At 39.2% G+C, this 27,221-nt stretch overlaps 1 protein-coding gene across 1 annotated transcript in view; it reads right to left on the minus strand.

Moving 5' to 3' along the window:
- The window catches only part of PKHD1 (PKHD1 ciliary IPT domain containing fibrocystin/polyductin), a 442,956-nt gene that overhangs the window by 230,307 nt on the left and 185,428 nt on the right, over positions 1-27,221 (minus strand). The window contains exons 42-46 of the mRNA XM_080805609.1: positions 20,992-21,104; positions 19,402-19,507; positions 14,951-15,085; positions 8,248-8,383; positions 5,735-5,981 (exon numbers count right to left, since the gene is read on the minus strand). Of these exons, the coding sequence (XP_080661735.1) occupies positions 5,735-5,981; positions 8,248-8,383; positions 14,951-15,085; positions 19,402-19,507; positions 20,992-21,104 (737 nt within the window). The remainder of the gene's footprint in view (positions 1-5,734; positions 5,982-8,247; positions 8,384-14,950; positions 15,086-19,401; positions 19,508-20,991; positions 21,105-27,221) is intronic.

The raw sequence follows: 27,221 nt of genomic DNA on the forward strand, positions 1-27,221 counted from the left end.
GGGAAGTATTCCTTATTTTTCAAGAATTAGATTAAGCAGCTTTTGAGCTTACTTAACTCCCTTGCCAGGCATTTGTTCCTCAGAAACATAAAATCTATAGTATTCTATTCAATTAGTAGTATGTTCATATGTTGTTTTATAAATCACAGCTGTAAAATAGACTTTTTAAAGACAACATTTATTAAGTACTCACTATATGCCAGACAATGACCTTGTGAGATAAATACCATTATGTCCATTTTATTGATGTGAGAACTGAAGCAAAAATAAATAAATAAATAAGATGACGCAACTTGTCCAAAAAAACACCCCTTAGGAAGAGGGGGTTATAACTGGTACCCACAAATAATTCTTACTTATTTCTTTATTCTTTAGTCTTTGAAAAATAATTTCAAATATATGCATGTGTCCTGACTATTTTATGTACATCCTATAAACTTGGAGCGACTGGGTGGCCAACCTACAACATCTTATAAACTTTTCATTTCTCCCACGCTCAATATAGCCAACAATTAAAGAGAGACCAGGGTTTGATTTATTGCTACTTAAATAAGTCTAAGACAACTGAAATACCTATAGAGTGTTCCAAACTACTACTGCTACTAATAATAATGACAATAATAATAATAATTCCCAGACAGTAATGGTGAGGGTTGAGTTCTTATTCTCTCCCATCACAACTGACTGATTCGAAACCACCACGGAAAGAAAACAACTGTGAATGCTGACAAACTGCTAATTCAGTAGGGGTGGGATGGGGTGGAGTGAAGGAGTCAGCTATTGGAATACATCATCTGGTCAACTGGGAGCCTCAGGAAGCAAAAGCCCAGAGGACACTATAAAAGAACCTTCTTAAGTATCACATGTCCCTAGGAATTTTAGAAATAAAGCCAGGATACTATCTCAATCTTGGGTCTTCTAAACAAACATGGAGTGCCACGAACTCCACACAAATATGTCCTAACAGAGAAACAGAAAGAACATGAGAGAAAAATCTGGGGGAGTCCACAATTTTTTAAATTATATTCATTTATTAAATACTAATTTTATTGAGTTGCTGTGTGTTCGATATTGGGCACTGTGAATCAAACAAACAAATGAATATACCCCATCCTGGCTCTGCTGACCTCCTATAAGAGATGGACAATTTATAGAACTATACCAGAGCTTTGAGTATTGGGTAGAGCAAATATGTAGAGAGCTGGCACACAGCAGAGCTTCCAGAACCTATGCAGGAAACTCAGGGAAGCTTACCCGAGAAAATGATCTTCATGCTGAGCTCATGGAAACTGAATCTTATGAACTGAAAGGCACAGAGAAGTTGAACATGGCTGAGGTATGGGATGCAGGGAAGGGAGGGGAGAGCACTGAGCAATGAGGTTGCAACTATAAACAGGGAGCAGGTCATGGAGGGCCTGCAGGACATGAAGAATATGGGACTCTCTTTGGGAGGCACTGGAAGCTCTTAAAAAGTTCCAAGCAAGGGAAGGAGTTCATGGCAAGACAAGATCTGCATTCACAAAGCTCAAGGATGAAGTCACAGCAAGGCAGCCAGCTAAGAGGCTATTGTGGTCCCACAGGTGAGAGGACTAGAGAGGGGAAGATGGGAAGGAGAGAAGTAGAAAGATGCAAAGATTTTTTTTGTTTTTTAATTTTATGAGAGAAAATAGGCAGGACTTGGTCAGTGATATATGTGGGAAATAAAGGTAAAAGATCAGTCAAGGGTGACTCCATAGTTCTGGTTTTGATAACTGAAGCATTCGCCTGAACATCAAGAATTCTCAACACCCAGACAGCAATAGCCTATGGATAAAGAACTTAAATTCAGATTTGACAAGTCAAGTTTGAGGTGGCAAGTATATATGCTAGCGGAAAACATTGCTGCTCAATAGAAATATAATGCAAGTCACAAAGACAAACGACAGGTGTTAGCTTAAATTTTATAGTAGCCACATTAAAAAAGTAAAATAAAAGAGGTGAAATTAATTTTAGTAATATATTTAACCCAACATATCCAAAATATTACTCCTTCAACATAATCAAAATAAACGAGTTATTGAGATATCTCATTCTTTTTCCTACCGCATCTGAGAAATATGGAGTATAATTGATACTTCAACACATCTCAACTGGGACTAGCCACATTTTAAGTGCTTGGTAGCTACATGTGGCTAGTGGCTACAATATTGGACAGTGCAGATCCTAAGGGCAATTGGATAAATGGGTCTAGAATTTAGGATCATGGTATAAACTAGAAGAAACAAATCTGGAAGCATCACTGTATGTTAACTAAAGTGGTGGAATAACCCTGATCATTTGGGAAGAGTATGACTCGAGAAGAAAGAAAAGTGCTTCACAGAACCCTAAGGAACGCTAGTATTTAATTTATTTTTTCAGGTAATCTCTGCACCCAATGTAAGGCTTGAACTCACAACTCCGAGATCAAGAGTCACACATTCTACCACCTGAGCCAGCCAGGTGCCCCAACATTAGCATTCAAGAGACAAGGAGAAGAGCCTATAAAGGAGACACAGAAGGAGACACAAGAAACTCTTGGAAATGTTATCTTTGTTCCATGTAATTATTCCTATACAGAAGAAGATATCTATCTAAATTTGGGGGAAATCCGTAAATCAATGAATTATGTGAGGCATGTTGTCATTATGGGATCTCTGGAGAAAAGTGGTTATGGACATATTTTTCTGAAATGAGATCCTGACTTACACAATAGGGCTAACACCACCCCCGTCTTATCGGAAAGGATAGAGTTGGGAGAATGAGACTTGTAGTAACAGAAGCTGGGACAAGAACGCTATGAGGAATACCTGTGGCTCCTACAGAAAGAAAAAGGTTTTACCATGGCTGAGTGAGAGAGAGAAGATAAACAGCACTCATACGGATCAAGCATATTGCCATTTTAAAACAAAACATGAACCAGACTCTGTCTTGTAGAAGGCGGGAATTTTTTCTTCACCTAAGTATTAAATATTATTACCCAATTTCAAATACTCCAACTATTACAGTTGGAATCAGAAGGAAGCTATAAACAGGCAATGCCACAAATATGGGTACACATCAGACTTAAATAAGGTACTGAGGGACAGATACAGAAGGTCTCCAGTGTCAAACAAAGAACTCACAGTGAAATTGGACCATAGCGGGGGTTCTCCCAGAAAGAAATCTCACTCCAGCCACTTGGTTGTTAGCAAAGGGGGGAAATGGATGCCTGTTTATGCAGCTCTGTGAGGCCTCACACCCTGCCCTTGGGGGGCCTCATGCTGGGGGAGGGAGGTAAGAGCTGAAAGTGAAGACAGCAGGGTGCTTGCGCCATATCTGATCTCCATCAACACACAACCCCAAAAGATCATGACTGTGGGAGCTTTGTAAATCAACTCTTAGGGTGCTTGCTCCAGGGCAAATAGCACAACAAATTAATCCTTTCTCCATGAAATGCAGCAAAGTTTGTATCTATGCTGAATTCAAATTGCTCATTAGCTCTGACATGTTCCTAATGAGGTTATAATGCTCTGGGACAGAGATCAAGTCACTGAGCACAAAGAGCTAGAGATAGAATCATAGAAAAATAAAGTTGAAAGGACCTTAGAGGAGTGCTTCTAAAACTTGAGTATCAGTCACCTAGAGATTCTGATTCAGAAAGTCTGGGGTGGAGTCCGAGATGCCCCACATCTAAGGAGCTCCCCCATAATGCTCATACACTCTGACTAGCAAGGCCCAAGGGATCATGGAACCCGTTATCTTTTCCTAGAGGTAAAGATGCTAGGGCCAAGAGACTTATCATCGGGAGTGTGCGGCAACTTTCCTGAGGATTATTTGGGGGTAGCTGGGCATTTGTCCATAGACCTGTAGGTCCACCTGAAGTTTTTAAAATAGAAATGTAGGGAGTAGGGTGGCCAGCCATCCTGGTTTCCTCAAGGCTGGGACATGAGATTTTCTATCTTAAAGCCCAGGAAAATGCCAGCCAAACCAAGACAAGTCTTTCATCCTAATAGGACCCCTCTGCATCTCCTCACAATATTATATAAGGACTAACATTATTTTTACCTTGTCAGTCTCTGAGTGCTGGGATCATGACCTACTGCTAAGGTAAGCATGTAAGTATCCAGTTCTGAAGTTCTCCAAGAACAGATGCTTAGACAAGGTTACATCTGCAGAGCCTTTTACCACCACATCGCTAATTACCTTTAATTTTAATTTCTTTTTATTTAAGTAGAGCTGGTACACAATGTTACATTAGTTTCAAATGTATAACATAGTGATTTAACAACTCTATACCTTATTTTCACCATGAGTGCAGCTCCCATCTGCCATCATCCAATGCCATCAGAATACCACTGACAATGTTCCCTGTGCTGTACCTTTATTTCCATGATTTACTCATTCCATACCTGGAAGCTTATGCCTCCTACTCCCCTGCTAAGTCACTCTCTAAGAGACAGTCTCCTGCCTCTCAAAGTAGGGCATAAAAAAGGAGTATCAAGAACACAGAGGAGTAAATATACAAGCATATCATGTTCTTTTTAATGACACATATCTATTTTAATTTTCCCCCATTTGAAAAAAAAAGTATCTAAGAAATAAATCACTAACTTCTATAACAACATATTTGATAAAATCACAAAAATAACAGTATATTCAGGATGAATCCCTGATATTGAAAACAAAAAGGATACTGCGCACAGTGGGAAATGATTAGAAATGAAAATCTCTCTCCACATTGTTATTTTGCTCCCTAGAATTAGGCCCCTTAACATCTGAAAGAAGAAGAAACAGTTGAGAAAGCAAAAGTGGAAAGTTTTCAGACTAGTCAATGCTGACAGTGTATTGCTATGGCTTCTAAAAAAGAATGTCAGGATACTGATTCTATATGCAATCAAAATGCAGACTTCGCATAGTCCTGATCCCATTGACTTACCATGGCATTTACCTGGTTAAATAAAATGCCAACATAGTCTGGCTGAATCACTTGACTTAATTATTCATGCGGTTAGGACACTTGAAACAATGGAAGGAAAGAAATGTGGCTAAAGATATGCAGTGCATTTTGAAATAGGTAAAAGATAGAACCCTAGACACTCAGCAATCATTACCTGGAAATTAAAGAGGGCAGAAGCAATCCTATTATGCATTATAAACAGCCTAGCTCCTGACTTAATGGTGGTTTGACTAGCATAACCAAGGAGTCCTTGCTCCAGTATTAATAGGAAATGTATTGTACGGATCCAATAGTTCATGAAATTAACAAGGAAAATGAACTGGAGTGGAGCAACTTTGCAAGTAATAGGAAGGCATCAGCAATTGCTTCCCCAGAGCATATTGAACACTTAAAAAGAGCTTGGGAAGAGTACATGTATATAAGTGAGAATGGACATTATTGGAGTTTTTTTAATAATACTTCTAATTTAAATACTTCCCAAATTCTCCATTGGTTGCAAGTCTTTCCAAGATGCAGCCATTAGCCCAAAATGTCAATAAGTGGTCATGGGCTATGGGATCTTGTCCGCTGATGCTGAAAGTTAGCTGCCATTTGAATCAGCCTAAAATGACCATGAAACTGATGACTTAACAGCTGTCAAAAGTATTCCCATATCATTTTTATGGAACTAAATACTTCTAATAAAATCTTAAAAAGTTTCCCTTCTATAAAGCCCAATAGCCTGAACAAAAAATATGCATGCTCATTGGCAAGCTGAAAAGTATGGTGAAGTCAACTTACAAACCAATAGACATTCGATGAAAGAGAACATCTTCCCCACAGACGCTGCCATGAACAATCTGACTGAAGCTTTCATTGACCAAACAAGAAGCTGGAAGGGTTTCCACAGAAGCAAGAATATGACTTCTGTTTCTCCCAGACAGAGACCCATCCAAGTCTTCCAAAATTGCTGCATGAGGAAATGGAAATGCTACCAAGTTTGGAGAATTTATAAATTTCAGCTGGTTGGTCTTCACAGTAAATCCACCTATAAATCGGAAAACAGAAAGACCGTTACACATGGCACAAAACACTATTATAACAAACGACAGCTGAATTCACTGGGTTGTTTTCAGTACTTTATATGCTTATATACACAGTTACGATGCCCTTGGTTATTTGTTCAGGGAAAAAAATCAAGAGTGTTTGCTGTGTGCCGGGCTCTGTGTTGTGTGCTAGGGACATGGAGGGAAACAAGGGCAGGATTGGCATTGCCTTCACGCAGCCTTATTCTAGGGCAGTGAATCTCAGCCAGAGTAGGTTTGCCCTCTAGGAGACATTTGGCACTGTCTGGAACCATGATTGGCTGTCACCCTCAAAAGCAACATTCAATCAACCATGTGGGGCAATAGCGATAGTAGCACCCCTTTTAAGCATTCGCGGTAGGACTACACTGTTTGCAGTCTTTCTCTCACCCTGCCTACCTGCGATTCATCAATACTGCTGCTGGTCCAGCTGCCCAGGCCTTCTAATTCCCACACCCCCATCATTAAAATGTAACAACTGAGTATACACAGGACCTCAGTACATATGCTACTATATTTCTGTGTCGTGTACATTATAAAATACACCCAAGAGGAAAATAAAAAGGCTAAGATACAAATAATTAGTGGCCTTGATGTTTTCATTCCAGATCCCAGTAGAGTCCATGCAGTGAATTAAGCCATGCATTCCAGACTCCAGGATTCCACCTCTTCAATTTCTGTAGTTCATCAACTACCACAACCATGCACCACTCTACCATTTGGTCCTACTGGAATTTCAATTTTTGCGTATGTTGTTCCTAATTCCTAGAAACTTTCCTCTGCCTATGCCCCTTTGCAAATTTCTATTCGTCTTTCGAAGCCCTGCTCAAGGGACACCTCTACAAACTCTTGCCTGACCCCTTTCTTGCTGCCTTCACTGACCTTGTTTAGTCCTCTAGAATTGTACTTATCACATTTACTATAGTGACTGGCTTAACATTTATTTTTGTGCCTAGATCAAGAGCTCCCGGAAGGGAAGAATGATATGTTTTTTCATCTTTGTATGCCCCAGTTCCTCAGACAGAACCAGGAATGGACCGTTTTTAAGCAAATGAAAGAGATAACTTAGCCCAGATCATCCAGTGAGAAGAGATTCGAGGTCATGAGGAATAGTATGCTTTTCTTCAGCGTCTTATGAATGATATGAAACAGGGAAGTTATTAAAGAACTGAGGGATTGTAATTTGAAGGGAATGCCATAAGGCATTTTTTATTCCTATGATTATTTCTATAATCTTAAACTCAGATGCCACCCAAATAAAAACAATCTTTGACTCTGCCTATACAGAAAAAAGAAAATAAAAAAGTAAAGTGGAGACTTGCTGATTATTCATTTAATTAAAAAAACAAACAATTATCTAAATTGGTGATTCAAACCACAAGAGCATATTTACTTGAATTACTTGGTTTGGCTGTTTACAATGATCAAATCAACTAGATTGCTCTCTACTTCTTTTCACCTTGGCCCATGAGTCCTCCAAGGTATTTCTCACCACCTCAGAGATGTGGTTAACAAGTGAACGAGAATTCCTATGGTTCTCTTTGTGTCTACAACAAGCCTTAGGCTGTTGAAAACATAAAGTACTGAATTCTGGCTCTTTGAGGAAAGATTGCATGTGTGTTAGTTTATACCCGTGTGTCTATCCACCCAACTCCATTTATTCAATCAATAAACTGCCCAGTAGGCACCAAGCTGCTGGGTACTAATGATAAAGCTCTGAACAGGAGAGACCCAGTCCCTGCCTTTATGAAGCTCAGAATCCAACAGAGACATGGAACCGTAAAGATGGAGGATGGCAGATGCCATCATAGGGAAAGAATGGGGGGGGGGGGTGGCTACAAGAGTCACACTGTGAGCACCTGGCCTCCTCTGGGATTTCTTTCAGGAGATCAGAGCAGCAGTTTCTACTGATGCAATCTTTTTTTTTTTTTTTTTAAAGATTTTATTTATTTATTTGACAGAGAGAGATCACAAGTAGGCAGAGAGGCAGGCAGAGAGAGAGGGGGAAGCAGAATCCCTGCTGAGTAAAGAGCCCCATGCGGGGCTCGATCCCAGGACCCTGAGACCATGACCTGAGCCGAAGGCAGAGGCTTAACCCACTGAGCCATCCAGGCATCCCCTGATGCAATCTTATACTGAAAGAAATCACAAAGGTTTTATCGCTATTTATTGCATTTACTTGAATGTTGGCCTTCTTTAGTGTCTGTCTTACCTCTTCAAACAACTTACCCTGTCCTCGGGAACAGCCCGCACAGGTCATGATGGACACGCAGTCAGTGAGATCAAAATTAACAAAGGTTGTGTTAGATATTATCAGTTCCCATCGTTTGGGAGTTTTGATCCCAGCTGACATACACAGGTTTCCCTGTGATTTAGAAAGAGAAAAAAAGAAGAAGAAGAGAACTGGTCACGTGAAATACAATTTGTAATGCACAAACAAAAACAAGAGAGTAAGACAAGCTACAGAGTGGAAGAAATATTTACAAATCACAAAAATGACAAAGGATCATGATAGGATGCACTACACACATTAGAATGATTAAACAAAAAATAGTGATAATAATTGTCTTTCTCTGATATGAGGAATTTGAGAGCAGAGTGGGGGGTTTGGGGAGTAGGGAAGGAAAAAATGAAACAAGATGGGATCAGGAGGGAGACAAACCATAAGAGACTCTTAATCTCACAAAACAAACTGAGGGTTGCTGGGTGGAGGGGTGGTATGGAGAGGGTGGTTGGGTTATGGACATTAGGGAGGGTATGTGATATGGTGAGTTCTATGAAGTGTATAAGCCTGATAATTCACAGACCTGTACCCCTGGGGCAAATAATACATTATATGTTAAAAAAAATAATTAACAAAAAAGATTAAAAATTAAATTAAATTTAAAAAATTAGTGATGATAACAAGTGCTGATAATTTCCATAGTGGCCACAGCCACTATGGAATATAGGTTGGCACTTTCTTATCAAGTTAAACAAACTCTTAACATACGACCTAGCAATTCAGCTCCTAGGTAAATAAAAATTTATGTTCATATAAAAACCTTACACAAATGATTATGACAGTTCCATTTGTAATCACCCAATCTGGAAACAACCCAAATGTCTTTAAACAAATGAATGGACTAAACACACTGTGGTACACCCATAGAATGAAATACAACCCAACAATAATAAGGAATAAAAGCCTGCTTCTTGCAACAAATTAGGTAAATCCCAAAGGCATTTGATAGCAGAAGAAGTCAGTCTCAAAAAGTTGCATGCTACCTGATCCCATTTAGATGATTATTCAGAAGAGAAAACTATAGTGACAGACAATGAATTAGAGATACCCCAGGGCAGGACTAGGCTTGAAAGGAGGACATGGGTACAAAGATAGAGCCTGAGGCAGTTTTTTGAGATTAAAACAACTGTTTTGTTTTATCTTCATTATGGTGGTAGTGGTGGTGTCTACACTAATGGTTACACTAATCTACACACATGCTTAAATCACAGAATAGTACATCAGAAAAAATCAGTTTTACTATATGTTAAAATAAAAAATAAAAATTAGAAAATCTAAAAAGAAACAAAAGCTGCTTCCACTATTCCCCACAAAATCTCTTGAACAAACTCCATCCAATTAAGTTGTTAGTTTTTTACTCTCCTACTCTTAAAAAATAATTATATGCCTGAGAATCACCAGAAACTTATCAGGGCCCACCACCATGAAAGACAGTGCTGAAAAGAAAGAAGAAAAGCAAACCACTGGAGACAAAGCCAGTATAGAAATCAGAAGAACACTTAAAACACCAACATTAAAAACTTCAGGGAAGTAAATATATTATATCCATGAATCAAGAAGCCCCCAAAGAGATTTTTCAGTAAAAGAAAAAAGAACAAAAATGAGAGAACAGAGATAATCAATTCAATAAGAAAAAATTGAGGAACTACCCCTGAAAATAGAGTAAAAAGACAGGTGACAAACCAGAGAGAATATTAAGAAAAGCAGAAAAGAAATCAAGGAGGCTCAATCTCAAAATAATAATACAGAAGGAAGGAAGGAAGGAAGGAAAGAAGGAAGGAATATAAGGAGAGAATTATCAAAGAAATGACTGAAGAAAACATCCCAGAAGGGAAAGATAGGTTTTCTAAACTGCCAAGTCCCATCCAGTGCCTGACACAGTCATTAGAGCAAAAAGCTACATGAGGGACATCATTCTGAAACTGTAAAATACTAGGGACAGGATTCTGAAAACTTCCAAAGAAGAAAAACCTAAAAGTTAAATAACAGACCTAGAATCAGAGTATCTTAAAATATTCAACTTCACTGCTCGAAGCTAGAAGACAATGGAGTGTTGCCTTCAAACTGTCAATACAAGGGGTTGGGGGTGGGGCGCCTGGATGGTTCAGTCAGTTAAGCTTTTCCCTTTACCTCAGGTCATGAACCCAAGGTCCTGGGATGGAGGCCCACTTAGGGTTCTCCTCTCAGTGGGGAGCCTGGTTCTCCCCTCCCCTCTGCCTGCCACTCCCCCTGCTCTCTCTGTCTCTATCAAATAAATAAGTAAAATCTTTAAAAAACAACAACAACGACAACAACAACAAAAACAAATTGTCAAGGCAAAATGAACTCCAACCTGCTATTCCATAACTGACAACCTATTAATAAGGGGGTCTCCACTGGTAGCTCAAAATATTTACCTTCCGTAGACCCCTACTTGGTTAAGAAGATTACTATAGGCTATATTCCAATAAAATGAGGAATTAATCAGAAAGGAGGAAAATGTGGGAATCAGGAACAAGAGCCCCAATACTAGGACAACATGCAGGAAAACTCTAGGATGTTGGTCAAGAGAAATTTCAGGGTACAGTTATGAAACCCTTCTCCAAAACTGCTGGTGCAAGTGTAAACACTTGGAATTGTTGTCTGGCATTATTCACTAAAGCTGAAAGGATATCCTCTGAGCCAGCAATTTTATAATTTGGCATAAATTCAACAGAAGTACATGCATATGAACACCAAGAGACATATAAAAGAGTGTTCATGATATCATTACTGGCAGTAGCCCAAAACTAAAAACAATCAAATGTCCATCAATACCAACATGCCTTTAAAAAACTGTGGTATATTGGGATGCCTGGGTGGCTCAGTTGGTTAAGCATCTGCCTTCAGCTCAGGTCATGATCTCAGGGTCCTGGGATCGAGTTCCGCATCGGGCTCCCTGCTCAGGGCGGAGCCTGTTTCTCCCTCTCCTCCCTGCTTATGCTCTCTCTCGCTATCTCTTTCTCTGTCTTTCTCTCTCAAATAAATAAAATCTTTAAAAAAAAAAAAAAACTGTGGTATAGTCAAGAAGTGAAATACTACATAGTGATTGGGAAAACAAATTATTTCAACATATAAAAAATATAAAAACATACATGAATCTTACAGACATAATGTTGTGCCAAAGAAGCCAGGCACAAAAGAATTACTACTCTGTAATTTCATTTATATAAAGACTGAAAACAGAATTCAAATTAATCTAGGTCTATAGAAGTCTGAGGAATGGCTTCTCCTTTGGCTGGGGGGCTAGAAGAGGGGTTGGGTGGGAGGAGGCATGAAGGGATTTCAAAGGAACAGGTAATGTTCTATTTCTTGATCTGAGTGGTATGTCATGGTTTTTACTTTATAAAAATCTATTGAGCTCTTCGCTTGTGATTGGGGCACTTTTCTCTATAAATGTTATACTTCCATGAAACATTTATTTTAAGAAGTGGAACAGATACAAGAGAAAAGTAACATACAAGATGGGAAGGAAGAAAGAAGTTAAAGGAGTTTAAGGTCCTTGCATTCACTGCTCAGGTCAAGTTCAACACTGCTGTTGTAACTTAGACCTCATTAAGACGAGAGGGAATCTTGAAAATTTTAAGTCCAATAACTAAAATAATCATAAGAAAATGAGTAACTTTCAAATAAGTAAATATAAAAGATACTCTTCAATGCAAGACAAAGCAAGTTTGAAGAGTAGAAAAGAAAAAAAGAAAGAAAGGAAGGAAGAGAGAAAGAAAGAGAAAGAAAAGAGAGAAAAGAAAGAGAGAAAAGAAAACTGGTTGCCAACTGGGAGCACAAAGTAAGACGGTAGAAATAAATGCAAATGTATGGGAGACATCAGCATGGGGATGGTAATTGAAGCCACTAGAGAAAATGAGATTTCACCCAGGGAGAGCAAGTACATTGAGAAGAGAAAGGGCCCTACAACAGAATTTAGAGAAACAAAAGGATGAAAGGTCTAAATTAAGGAAGGGAAATCCACAAGTGAAAACCGGAGCTAAACTCCCTACCCCCCAAGAAATAGTAGGAAGAATGAAGCCATCCATCAGCATCTGTCTGAATAAGATATATGGTAAAGTATTGTCATCTGTTCAAATTAATTTCAATAACAATGAGAAGGCAACCATCTCACAGAGACTTCTCAAAGTAGGGTGACCATAATTTGCATCCAAATCAGGACATTTTTGAGAATGAAAAGAGGTGCTAATGAAATAGGATGTTAGGACAACAGGCATAAACAAAATAGCCAGACAAGGGTACACAGTGATAGGAGAAGGCATCTCTTTCTCTTGTGTCTTAAAGCCATCCTCCCTCAATATAAAGTAATGTTGAGTGTGAGGGTACCAGCATATACATAAATAGTCTTAAAGGAGAAAAAATCCTTTTAATAAAAAGTTCTCCTGGAAACTAGTGTTTGTTTTAGGATAGGACTCACTGGTAATTGTGCGCTACCAATTACGTGCAGGTGGAAGGTTGGAGAATGGATAGGCCACATTTTCTGAAAATCTTAATTCCTAAAGGAATGGCAGGCATGAAAGAGAGAAGCTAAAATCAGAGTTCTACAACCACAGAAGGCCAGGCATCCTTTTTTCTTTTTTTTTTTTTTTTTAAACAACTAACATAGTTTCACATGGCAATAGAGTGGTTCCCAAATAAATCTGAGCAATCTTGCATTAAATAAAGATTCATAGATGTTTTTCTTTTTTGTTTTTAACAGTAGAACTTCACGGAGCCTTTAAAGTATGAATATGCCATGTGAATGTCAGGGAATGGAGGTATTGTCAACAGTATATCCTAAATGTAATTAACCTAAGAATCTTGCTTTTCTCAGACCCTCTCTTGGGACTAGCCTTCCATGACAAACACTTTAGAAAATACTGGAGTAGGCAATGCTCATTGCCAAAGCTGCTTTCCATGTGCAATTGGAAGAGTGCTCGGCCAGGAGTGAGAGGGTGTGCTGGTGGTCCTAGCTCCACAACACTAGGCACAGATCTTGGGCTATCATTTGACTTCCTAAATCTTCCATCACTTTACCTGTAAATTCAGGAGTTCTAACTAGATCAACTCTCAGCTAATAGTTAGCTCTTAAGTTCCATGGTTTTATGATCTGAATGCTTAACCAGGATCTAGATCTCTCCTAGAACAAACCACTTAAAATCATCTATTCAAGGACTTTCGTCCTATACTTTCTTAAGAGACTGAGAGATCCTCATTTGGCTGCATTGCATTTGTGATGAATCATAACCCACGGGGTATGTTTTATTATCTCATGACAAGCACCCTTTTTTCATAATTTATATTTTAATTTGTGTCACTCTCTAAATAGACATTATAATGTCTATTTAGTATCCATTAAGATGTTGTGACGTTAATTTACCAGGACAGTTAGTGACTCAGCTTGATGGACATTTTGTTTTTGACATCTTCTCTAAGGTTATTCCTGAAGAATTTAAGGGCTTTTGATCTACCAGTATCAAAGAATCTAAAATCTGGGTTCCATTCTTTCTTGAAAATTCTGCAAGAATTTCTAAGAAAAGATTCATCTCTCAAGGTGGTAATCCTTTTAGAGAAAAGGAAAAACCGGCAGGTATTTCCCTCCTGAAAAGAATGGTTCAAAAAAGACTTAACTAAGTTTGAGAATTAAACATAGAAAAATGAAGCTTAGTATGAAAATTATTTTTTAATCTTAATATTTATATTTATACCTGTAAAAACAACCTCCAAGGGAAGTACAAAGGGCAATGATTATTTAAATTTTAACTAGTCAAAACACTGAGGAACAGACTAAAGAGAAAACTCCTTCCTTGGTTTTCAGAAGTACTATAGGTCTCTGCCATCTCTGTTATGACAATGTGATATGAATATACATGTAACTCCTTCAAGAACAAGAACCTGGGGGACCCATTATAGGTCTGAAGCCTACTAAGACCAATGGCGGTCATGGACTGCTCTTAAGGGAAGCCAGTAGTTCTAGTTCCACACCTGAGAAATTTTTTTTTCCTCATCTACATTCTGCTACCCAGGCCACACAGTGGCAAAGAAGTCATCTACATTTTGCTACCCAGGCCACACAGTGGTAGAGAAGTCATCTATAGTCTGTATTTATCATGTAGAAACCCACACTTGGGCAAATACTAGGGAATCATCTAAAAAGCCCTAATATACTATATAATGTAAATTTATGTTACCTCCTTTGGGGAGGCACTCTAAATAGAATAAGGACCCCATAAAATGTTGATGTCAAAACTTGGCAAACCATAATACAAAGAGAAAATGTGGAGTTATGCTATTCCATAATCCTTGTGAGGTTAGAGTAAACTAACCCAAAATTATTTAGTTTGTTATTGAATTGGTATGAAAATAATACTAAATAGCAACCAAGTAAGAATTCTTCAAGCTACTCATGACTTTTAGGATTTATATGGACCCATAACATTGAAACCTTGTGTATATTTGAATTTTATCATGAACTTCACCATGGTTACAAAAAAAAAAAAAAAAAACTCTTCCAAATTTGACCAACTAAACACAAGATTCACTGAAGAATGCTATTAAAATTACATATCCTGGATCACCAGGGAACCTAGCACATATGATTCTGTTTTGATGGACAGCCTAAAACAACTACACTAAGGCACTTACCTTGTGGGCAAAATGGCCAAGTAATAAGCTATCAGTAATTGAAGTATTTGCATCACTTTCTAAGATGTCAATTCCAAAATCTCTGCATGAATAAACTTGGAAGTTTTTCAGGTGAAGATTGCTACTTCTAAAAATCTATAAAACAACAGCATATGTTACGGCAAAGGTCTGAGGCTTGATTTTTCTTGCAGACTTCCTATACCTTCTTTAATTATTGATTAAGTATAAATAAGCATGCTATCCCATGTTTAAGCAGCTTTTGTCCACCAATATCCATACAGACATCCCAAAGTTGCCGTGAGGTCAGTGCTAACTATTCCCCTTTGGTAACATCCCCCTGTACTTTTCATTTCTCCTCATAATAACTGTTACATTAAAAATGTCAGTGTAAATTCTTCACATATCTTAAATAAGCTTGCAGTTGTCAAATCACACAAAATTAATGGAGAAAAACAAAGCATCCAGGAACTCTAGTACTGAATCTTTTCCTCAGTAGGGTATACCTTAACTAATATTATCAGAAAATTGCAAATATGAAATAAGTAATTCAGCATGACTATAGACACAAAATATGTTATGTACATCTATATTCATGACAACGTGGCTTAATGGGCCCAAACAGGGATTGAGTATTAGCAAAATTAGTTTGCTAGAGTTGAATGAGTCCCTCTAGTTTGGGGGACAGAGCTCTTGGTTTTGAGCTAGCACTGATAGGAAATAACTACATGATCTTAGGCAAGACATTTCTTTTCCTAGACTTCAGTTCAATCAACATCAGGATGGAGGTCTGGACTAGCAATTAACCTAACACAGTCATTCCTTTATTTATTAAATAGGGTCATATTCACAATCGTATCTTCAAGTAGATGTTTCCTATTAATTAAGGCTTAGGTAGCCTTGACTGATTGATCGATAGATTGATTTTTGGTAGCATTGATTTATCATAGTATCATGCTTCTACCCATCAATCAGTCTTTGTGTTTGAACTTTCAAGAATTGAACAGTAGGCATATCCCATTACGTATGCACCAACAGCTTTTATGAAATGATAGATCTTTGAAGACACGAAGGTTTATTTAAACAAAAAAGGTTATGATCTGAACTGTTAACAACAGTTGTAACCTAATTACAGGCATCAGCCCAAATTCTGGCAAATACACTCATATTTTAAAACAATGAACACCCAGCATTATCTAGAAAACCTGGTGATTTTAAAAGAAAACCAAGATATAACAGCAAAAATCACCTATTTGTGGTGTGAATACTTTCATAATGTGTTCTCATCTCTCACTCTCCCTTTTTTAACAGAATCTCTTTGCGTCTAGGAAACATGGTGAGGAGAGGGTGTTCTTCTCAACTCTTATTACCATGCACACACAAGGGCCAGATACCTGAGTTGGAATCCAGCAATTCTGATCTGTATGACTTTATCAAGTATTTTAACCCTTATCCAGAAGGTTTCCTTTCCTTCAAAAAATAGTGTAATAATGATGAAGCTCCCTCAAGTTTATTAAGATGATTAAATGAAAAAATATCCCAAAATGTTAGCTACCAAGCTATCAATATCATCAAATAAATATAAATTTATATTTAGACACAATTTTACCCAGTGGATTCTTCTGGTCAAGTATCTATAAACACGATGCTTGTGCCTAATGACTAGAATAAAGCCAGACATATCTAATAATGAAAGTTTATGAAATTTAAACACAACGCATTTTTGATGGATACAGAAGGCATTTCTCAAGGTTAAAATTTCCAGAGACATTATTGTCGACATTGATCTTTCACTACATACTCCACAAACATCCAGGCACTCTTCCGGACACTTTGCATGCAGCATGTAATTAACTCTTGAAACAAACTTATCCTTTCGGGTAAGTTATAACTTGTCTTTCCATTTTACAAATGAAATAAGAAAAATCATGGGATTTGCCCAAGATCACAAGGATAGGACTTGGCTCCTTTCACTGAACATAATATTTCCAGGGTTCATTCATGGTGTAGAATGTAGTGGACTTCATTTCCTTTTATGGCTAAATAATAGTCCTTTGTTTTGATTTACCACACTATATTTATCCACTTATCCAATGGTGACTATCCGGGTTGTTCCTATCTTTTGGCTGTTATGAATAACACTGCTATAGACATTTGAGTATAAGCTTCCCTGTGAATCTGTTTTATTTCTCTCGGGTATATACCCAGGAGTAGAGTTGATAGATCACATGTATCTTTGTGTGTAACCATATGAGGAACTGCCAGACTGTTCTCTGAAGGACCTAGACCATTTTAAGTTCTCATCAACAGTGTGTGAGGGTTTTAATTTCTCTACATCTTCATCAACACTTGTTTTCATTTTGATTCTAGCCAACCTAGTGGGTGTGAAGTGGTAGCTCTCTGTGTTTTTGATTTGTATTTCTCTAATAGCTAATTATGTTGAACATCTTTTTACATGCTTGTCACCATTTGTGTATCTTCTTTGGAAAAGCGTCTATTCAGATATTTGTCTTGCTTTTTAAATTGCGTTGTCTTTTTATTGTTGAGTTCTAAGAGTTCTCCTATATTCTAGATACAATTCCCTTATCAGACATACCATTTGCAAATATTATGTCCCATTGGATAGGTTGTATTTTTACTTTCCTGATGAGGATCTTTGAAACATTGAAATTTTCAATTTTGACAAAGTCTAATCTATCCATTTTTCTTCTGTTGCTTATACTTTTGGTGTCATACCTAACAATCTTTACCTAAATCCAAAGTCATGAAGATTTACCCTTTTGTTTTCTTCTAAGAGTTTTATAGGGTTTTTTTTCCCTAATGTTTAGGTTTTTGATCCATTATTGAGTCAATTTTTATAAGCAGTGTGAGGTAGGGATCCAACTTCATTCTTTTGAATGTGGCTATCCAATTGTTCCAGCACCATATGTTCAGGAGGCTAATACTTCCCCCACTGAATGGTTTTGGCATCCCTGTGAAAAATCAGTTGTGTGGGTTTATTTCTGGACTCTCAATTCTATCCCATTGATCTATATTTTTATCCTTGTGCCCATACCACACTGTCTTGATTACTATTGCCTTGTAGTAATTTTTAAAATAAGGAAGTATAAGTCTTTCTTATTTTTTTTTCAGGATTGTTTTGGAGGGAGTTACTTTTTAAATTCCCTGTTATTATGTTAATTACTTTCCTTTACTCTTTTCATCAAAGCAAAATTCCAAAAGCATTCTCATTATTCGAACTTTTTGTTAATTAAATTTGAGTATACAAGAGTTTCATCTTTAAGGATCTGTGTTTTCTTTCATGGGTTTAGCACTTCTGACTGCAGAACTTGAGAAAGCTGACTCACGATCATCTTTTAATATGTCCATATTATTAGGTTATTTCCTTTAGAAAAAGGCTATTCAAGAGCATGAAAACAGTGTTAAGTCTCTGTAAGGCATGAATTGCTTCTCTGCTTAAGACAGGACTCAACCAATGTTTCTGCTGGATTTGTCACTCCTTTATTCATAATGTTTATGGGCAACAAAGTACTTTATAAAGTTAAGTAAGAACAAAACACTAAATAAAATTGGGATTCTTCCTGTTCCTAATTATATACTTTTGGGCTTTTCCCATCCACAATCGTCTTCCTCTTGTTAGATATGTGAAATAAATGTCTAACATTCTTAATGTAACTTAACTATGTGTTTTTATTCTACTTCCTGAATGCCCTGTAAACATATTTCTTCATCTACGTATCTTAGGCTCCAGATTGCTAAGTGGCAGGGACCAAGTGTGTGTAATTTTCTCTGTGTAGCACCAAAGAGTGACCCTGGATAACTTTGTATGTTGCTGTTAACCGTGAGCACCCAAAGCTTCCTCACAAGAAATCACTATGTTAATGAAAAGTGAATGATTGAACGTGAACTTTTTCCTTTTTGAAGAAAATGTGGCTCATTGATAAAGATAAGAATGGCATCTTGAGCTGGAATTTTTGTGTTTCAATGAGGAACATCATTATTTTCTTAGGATTGAAGCATGCATTATTCAGGATATTAAGGTATCAAATGCCCAGCATTTGGTGTCTGGATTCTGCACCAGGCTGTGCTATTAACTAACTATGTGACTTGGCAAATCCCTTTAGTTTCTGAGCCTTCATTTCTTATCTCTAAATAGGCATGGGAGGTGAGGAATGGATGACCTCTATGATTCCTCCTGCTTGTAAATCTCTATGATTCTGTTGTTTCCATTAGAGCTGCTGAAAAGTCACCAGAGTAGAACCAAACTGACCCTGGCTTTCAGAGTAGGAATTTATTCATTCAACAAATTTCCCACACACCTATGATGTTGTTTGCTCCTTAATACTGTGATAATATTGCAATGGCTCCCAAACCATCCCCCTTTAAATAGAGACACATAATAAACTACCCTTAGAGAACAAATGTCAATTTAATGAAAAACTAACACAGCTTACCTGGGCACCACCTGCACCTCCCCAAACTGTGAAGTTCTGGAACAGGGTGGGGCCGCTGCCGTTATCCCAAGGTGGCCGAAACTGAGGGTAAATAAAGAGACCAGACCTTGAAAGCAAAACAAAGAGTGAAAATCAGCCACTTTCTGTGTTCCAAATGTCCGACTTTTTCTCACTGGGAAATATAAAATGAAGGTAATGAATAAGGAGAATGGAGATGAGGCCTATGAGCCTTCTCCCTGTCCAGCATTGCCCATCCCTCAGCCTTTCTTCTCTGTTACCCTCCATGACCTGCTCCTATCTCAGCAGATGCAAATTGCCAAAATCTCAGTCTCTTCTCCCAGCCTCTCCCTAGGTTCACCCCTTCCTAGCAGACTGGATACCTGTGCCTAGCCCATTAAAACACACAAGGAAAGTGGACACGAGCACTGTTACTCCCTCCAACTTTTGTTCTTCTCCTTGAAATGCACTACCTTCACAGGACTCTGGGTATCTTCTTTGCTCATACCGCGGAGCTGCTGAGAGCATCTTGGTAAAACTTCATAATCATAATGATAAATTAATGGCACATGTGCTAATCCCAGACTTAACTGTCATTTCAACATGGCACAGCAATCATTTTGAATCTTTATCCCACTCTCCTCTCACTGTCCATCAGAGCAGTAACACTATACTATTACTATCATAATTATTGATTGCTATCAATTATTGAGTTCCTACTATACTCCAGGTGGTCCTTTAGGTACATCATAGGAGTCATCTCTAATTATCACATCAAACTTCCAGTGTAGGTCTGAAATTACACAAATGAGGGATCTGACTCTTAAAAAACAAGAAACAAGGGACGCCTGGGTGGTTCAGTTGGTTAAGTGGCTGCCTTCGGCTCAGGTCATGATCCCAGCGTCCTGGGATCGAGTCCCGCATCGGGCTCCTTGCTCAGCAGGGAGCCTGCTTCTCCCTCTGCCTCTACCTGCCACTCTGCCTGCCTGTGCTTGTTCGCTCTCTCTCTCTCTCTCTGACAAATAAATAAATAAATAAATCTTTAAAAAAAAAAACAAGAAACAAGCACACAAAAATTTTCTAGTCAAGCAAGATTTGATTCAGGGCCTGAATGACTCTGAAGTCCACATTTCCCCCATGTTCCCAACCATGCTTCCCAACTCTTGCTCTTAGCGGATGACCTTACCTCCATGTACCAAAGACCTTGAACAAGTCCCCTCCCCTCTTACCAGAGTACCTGTTCCCAGCCAAGAGCCTTTCCCCAAAGGCTCCTCACCCTACTCAGATCCTGAGTCCAGGCATTCTCACCTCCTGGTTGCTTCCAATCCCTTGGAACTTCAATTGCTCTCTCTGTTGAATTCTCTGACTCTGAATGTAAAAGATGCACTCTGTCCTGTTGCCCTCTCCAGTGACTTCCCTGTCCCTTTCCTTCCCTTAACCACCAAACTTTTATGATCCAAAATGCTTACACAGGTACGTCATCAATTCATATATGGATGCCCCAGATTACAACCTCTCTGAGAGTGTTGTACAAAAAAAAAAAAAAAAGTTAAATCTCACACCCAAAATGTAGATTAATTTACCCAAGTTTACCTTGTACAAGAATGTGCAATATTCTGGGTAAAGGAGAGAAGTGGAGCTTGTGATGTTTGGCTGGTCACCAGATGAAAAAAGTAACCCAAAGCAGCAACATATACCCTGTTTCCCTATAGAAATGAAGGATAGTTAAATAAGAGTTATTCCAGATACAACAAGGTTGCCAGAAAGAAAGACTCTTCTATGTGGTCATTCTGCTTTTCTTAATTTACTTCCTGTCCAAGTATATTGATACTTTCATGGCTCATGTACTCTTCACACACCCCAATCCTTCCCCCCGACCCCAGGAATCAGATAGACTCATTTTTCTTCCTCAGTGTAACTCATTTGCCCACCTTAATAAGTGGTATCTCATATTAAAGTAGTCTTGTAAGCTTCCACAGTGAGAGGCTTCCTTCGTCATCAATCTACGCCCTCCTCTTTGGTGTTTGCAATAGTACTGGAGCCAAAGGCTTACCTTAAAGCCAAGTCTATACAAAGTGTCCTTTCCAATCCTTCAAACAAATCAATGATTTGGCTATGGGTTGAAGACCAATGATTGTACTAGTTATGCCTTTGTTTTGAGACACTCAGTTACGCACTGAGACACAGTGCCTGAGATCAAATACAACTTGAATGTCCTCAATGTCCTCTTCTCCTGATTAGATCATTTTAATCATCTTATTACTTCTTTATAGGATTTCCTACCTAAATAATTTGATGTCTTTTATATACTGATATAAGATCTAAATTCTCCATTGGACCACATGAGATTGGGGCTTTAATTCTGATCAAACTGAACACAATGGATTCTCTTTATAAACTCAATAAAATACTGACAATAGACTCGTCACTGTGTAATATACTTTAAGACAGAGTAGAAAATAAATTCCCTAAAGAGTCTTATTGTATATAGAGGTATTTTGCTTGGCCTACCCAATGTTTACAAAAATTGTTACTTTGTTTCTAATATTTTACAATTGGGACACTTGATATAAAAATTTAGACTCTCAGTTTTTTAACAATACAAAGTCCAAATTCCTGTGGGGGTAGCCATGGACCAGCTGGAGCTATGAAGTGCCTCCCTTCTTGGATTATGGTTATTCTGGCATAGTCCCCACCCTTCCTGTGTCACTTATTTATGATACCAGCCGAGCACCCATGGGTATTTGAATTTGCAACCTCTAACTCCAGGCAGTAAGGTAAAAGGTATATTGGCTCTTCCATGTTCCAGGAGGAGGATTGAAGGGCCAAGAGACCAAACTGCTGGACTACTTCCTAGGCAATTATGTGCCTCTCTCTCTCAGCCTCAGACGCTGGTCTGAGGCCCAGATGCCCATGTCTACCTAGAGAATAGAAGTCAAGAAACAGGCTGCTTAGCCAGCCTCAGGCCCAAGCTTTGTGCTCCAGGGACAAAGGGAAATCCAGAGGCTACTGCGTAGCTCTTCCTTGATCACCCGGGGGGTTGACATGGCCTGGCTGGTGTGACAATAAGAAAACTGCCTTATTCCCATTATGAGCAACTCACCTCCTGGGAGCTCATGCTATGGGACTGGGAAGTGTGCATTTGTAGTCACCAGAAAAAAGTAAATAAAACCTTCGGACACCAGGTAACCTGGCAGACAAGACTGGCATAGTGTTTGGATGTTGCTACCTGAATACAGGTTTCCTCAAAATTGGAGAGCATTTTTCAGGTCAGATTTAACGAAAGAGTTGTTCTGCTCACCCAAACTCCAGACAGTATAAAATCCCTTCTGTTCCCACCAAAGGGAAAAATGGCAGTTCAGAGGGCCCAGAGTAAAACATGGGTGAGGGATTGAGCCAATCCCCACTAGTCAGCAGGGAAAGACATGACATTTTTGAAGAGTATGTTTAAGGAGGATTAGGGTTCTGAGACTCCAGCATGAAGGGATTGAGCGTTATCAAGGTGTAGACATAAAGTTAATGAGGACTGGCTACTGATGGGCTTTTTGAACAACAGAAAAAAAGATTGAGATTGCTGCAATGTCTATTGAATGCTGATACAGAGAGTGAGGAATATAGATGTTAGAACAAGACACAAAAAAAGGGTTAGAACTGAAGGAGAAAGTTCTGGCTAGCCAGGGCAGAGCTCTCTCATATTCTCTCACATGGCTCAAGGAGTTTTATTCCATTCTGAGTGAGGGAGGACTGATGGTAGAGAGTCCAAACACACTCTTACTTATAGCTGTTCTCTGTTTATCCTTAGGTTGAGTAAAATCATTTCAGCCCACAGCCCCAATCATTCTAGACTTATACTTTCTTGACTTTAATTCCTAAATGAGAAGATTTTAGGTGCTATTAAAGGTAGCTCTCTGAACCTGAGAGGACCACCGGCCGCCATTAGATAGCAGTTCTCCCCACAGAAGGGAACTTTAAAGAGACTTGTCCTGGGATGCCTAGGTGGCTCAGTTGGTTAAGTGTCTGCCTTCGGCTCAGGTCATAATCCCGGAGTCCTGGGATTGAGCCCTGCATCAGGCTCCCTGCTCAGTGGAAACTGTTTCTCCTTCTCCCTCTGGCTGCCACTCCCCTTGCTTGTGCGCTCTCCCTATCTCTTTCTCTCTGTCAAATAAATAAATAAAATCTTAAAAAAGAAAGAGAAAGTCTTGTCCTCTCTGGGTGTTCCACATGTTCCACTAAGAACTTACACACACACACGCACGCACACACACACACACACACACACACACACATGCACACACACAGAACCAAGTAAAGTCAATATTGATGAAAAACTGAAACAGGTTGTTTTAAAACCAGCAACGTTCAACTTCTGCCTCATGTGAGAATAGGAACCAATGCTCCAATGCCCTGGTCCCTGGAGGTCTCCCTTTTCTGCGGAAGCATCAATGAGGACCAGAGTTCACAGCTAGTGGAAGCCTGGCCGGCAGGCAGCAACAAGGACCTCATCGGGAAGCTAGCACAGGCTGACAAAATCAAGGTGCTGTTTCCTTAACTTTTAACTTTTTATTCACTGTATGCCAGAGAGCTCTCTCATCCTGGGTATTTGTAATTAGCCCGCCATTCCTCATTTTTTACTCCGTTCCAGAACATTTTCTTTCTTTGTGGACCAGCAGCCCCTTTACTCCTGTACTTCATTATTTTGGATTCTAAGCATTTCTCCAATTTCCTGAGGCCATTTAAAATTCTAAGTACATATCTCACCTACCACACGGAACTTGGCACAAGTGACTTTGGGACATCATGTAATATGAAATTGAATTACTATTCAATATTCTAACATGACTTCAGGGAACCTGGGCCATCTCTAAGACTCCAGTCATCTTGAGGTGGCATAGTCTAGAGCTGGAGCTGTCAATCAGAGATGATTTTGTTTCCCGGGGAGCATTTGGAAAGCTTTAGAGATGTTCCCAGTTGTCACAACTGAGAGGGAGGGATGCTACTGACCTTAAGTGGGTAGAGAGGAGGAATGCTGCTGTACACAAGATAGCTTCTCACAGCAAAGAATTAGCACCTAAAATACTAATACTACCATGACTGAGAATCCCTGGTCTAGATTGGTGCCATGCATTGTTGAAACAACCCCTGCCTGCTTTCTAGTAGCCCATCTCCAGATTTTGATGGAAAGACCATCTAATATAAAAACATGGTTAATTTCTGTAAGAATACTTTGACAGTCTTTACTGGGAAGGTATTTATATCTTTTAAAACATTTAAATCTGCCATCAGGCATTCCCCAAAAGAACACTTACTAGCACCAAATCAGTTATCTCAATTCTTTCTACATGCTAAGAAATAGGAAATACGCTCATGATTCTGAGTTTTAGGAAGGATCACTGTCCCTGGGTTGGCAACTACAAGTGCCCAATACACACTTCAGTCCTCACAGAAACACAAGGAAGTAACATGGCTATTAATTGTTATGATTATACAACTGGAACCTTCCTTAGAGAAGTCCATGTGAATTTCCACCTTCCACTTAACCTTCATGGAGTAGCTATGTCTCTAGCATATTTGAGCCATGGGAAAAGCACTGAGAGTTAGGGAAGGAGGGGTTTCTGAAACACCCACCTTTTCCGCAAGTATATAAACAATGAGAAACGTACATCTCACTGGGACATACACCTCGGTATCATTACCAATGAAATGCTCATTCATTACCAAGACTCTACCGGGAGGCAAAAGATTCACATATTTCAAGAATGTATTCTACGGACTATACCTGTATTCATCATCTTGGCCAGACAGGTGCTCAGGGAGTACATATTTTGAGCAAATGAATAGATTTGTGGAATCACTTGCCCTGGTGTCATTAGCATTTATGGAGCATCTGGGTGAACATATATAAATATAAATGCTTTCCAAGTGCATTTATAGTTGGGCAGGATATTGTAACTTTGGTCTTCTGTTAGCTGGTAAGGCTCACTTTTCTTATAAAAGAAGCACTTGAACAGTCAGATCACATTACTTCCTGGCCCTTTTTACTCTCCATTCCAATTGGGTATGCTACAAATGATTCATGAGGAAAAACCACATATTTATGCAGGCAGCCGGCGGCTTGTGGGGAAGGGTTTAAGGCAAGCAGGGAATTTTGTGTGGAAATCAATTCTTTGCGGAAGTCAATGTATTATGGACATTCAAGCAAGAGAAATTCCAGAGAGAAATTAACTGCCCAAGTAAGCCAGCTCCTTGAGGTGTGCATCTATAATCACTAGGAAAAAAAAGTGAGTTAACCCTTCAGGCAGCTCTTAAATATACATTAGCTATTGAGTGGGGAGAGCTAGAGAAATGAAATTGGCCTTTAAACACAGAATTCCTTACAAAATTGATTCACAAACCAGAACAAATTCCCCTCAAATTAAATGGATGTTTCCAAAGGGCTTGTCTCCAGGGTTTTTCCACAGACTATCCTAAACAGGAGTCTGGTCATGGGAAATTTCCAGTGCCTACATACACATGGGGTACTCTAGAGCTTTGGAAGTGAACAGGCCCTTGCTGTTTGAGAGCGAAGACTTTCCAGCCTGAAGTGGACAGAAGGTATGTCTACTGAAAACATGGAGCCATGGAGCCTCTAGACAGCAAGAGATTTCCATCAACGGAGTCATAGACTCGGACTCTGGAGAGGCGAGGGAAGACTGCCTGGAAAGGGATGCTCTAAATGCCACAGGTGAGGTGAGGCACAGAAGAGCCGCCACCAATCCGTTTTTGAAAAGCATGGCAAAGGCTACCTAAGGAGTATTCAGAGGAATACCGCAAGTTCCTCAGACACTCAAACAGGAAGAGCAGGCTTGAGTATCCTATCCCTAGCAAGAAGACACAAAGCTCAGGTTTCGCTTCTCACAGAAACTGTCCTGGGCTTGGCTCAGCTGAAGCCTGAGCCGGGAGACAGACCACTTGTGCTTATGAAAGCTACAAAGGAATATCACACTTGAAATCCCCTCCTCCTGTGCAGGGTTGAAGATGAGGGAACTCTCCAGGTGGCTGGCGAGGAGCCAAGGTGAATTCTGTGCACTGTGACAGAGCATTGGGTCCTAGGCTCTGGATGAGGGCAACTGGGAATAACATGTCACCATAAATCCCTGTAGGATCGATCCGTTTCTTCTCTGCCTGCCTGCCAAGCCAGAGATATCAAGGCCAGACTCCTGATAACAGTGGGAGAGTCAAGGCTTTCAGAAGCGGTAGCCCAGACACTAAGATTGTGTTACCTTCTTTAAGTCCAAATAAGGGCTTTAGTTCAGTTAACAGTTTTGTCCCAATGTCAACGTCCTGGTTTCGATATTGCTACAGTGACAGCTATTATGTGGTGATGGTTAAGGGGATGGTATCCCTGGAGGATGCTAAGGGAAAGGCCCACAGGGACTCTTGGTTATGTTTTTGCAACTTCTAAACCTAAAATTATTTCAAAATTTAAAACTTAAGGAAACAAAAATGAAAAATCCCAATAAATCACACAAATACAGTGACTTTAAAAAATATTTTGCCAGACTACAAGAAAACATCAAAGCAAGGCAGGAGAAAAGGATACCAAAACTGAGCACACTCAAGACTTGACTACCTTCTCTTTCAGGGTAGTCTGACTCTCTTTCAGGTAGAGCAGGACATAGAAGCCACGGTCCATGAAACAGTTGCATAGAGTATAGGAACGTCTCTCTCCTGAATACCAGAAATACCCTGGGAGATGGCAAATTTTTCTACATCCCTTCCTGTTCCACAAATCACTTACACACACACACACCAATCTTTGTTATCATAGCTTCCCTATCATCCCT

Source organism: Martes martes (assembly GCF_963455335.1).
Source record: "Martes martes genome assembly, chromosome: 6".
NCBI classification, from domain to species: domain Eukaryota; kingdom Metazoa; phylum Chordata; class Mammalia; order Carnivora; family Mustelidae; genus Martes; species Martes martes.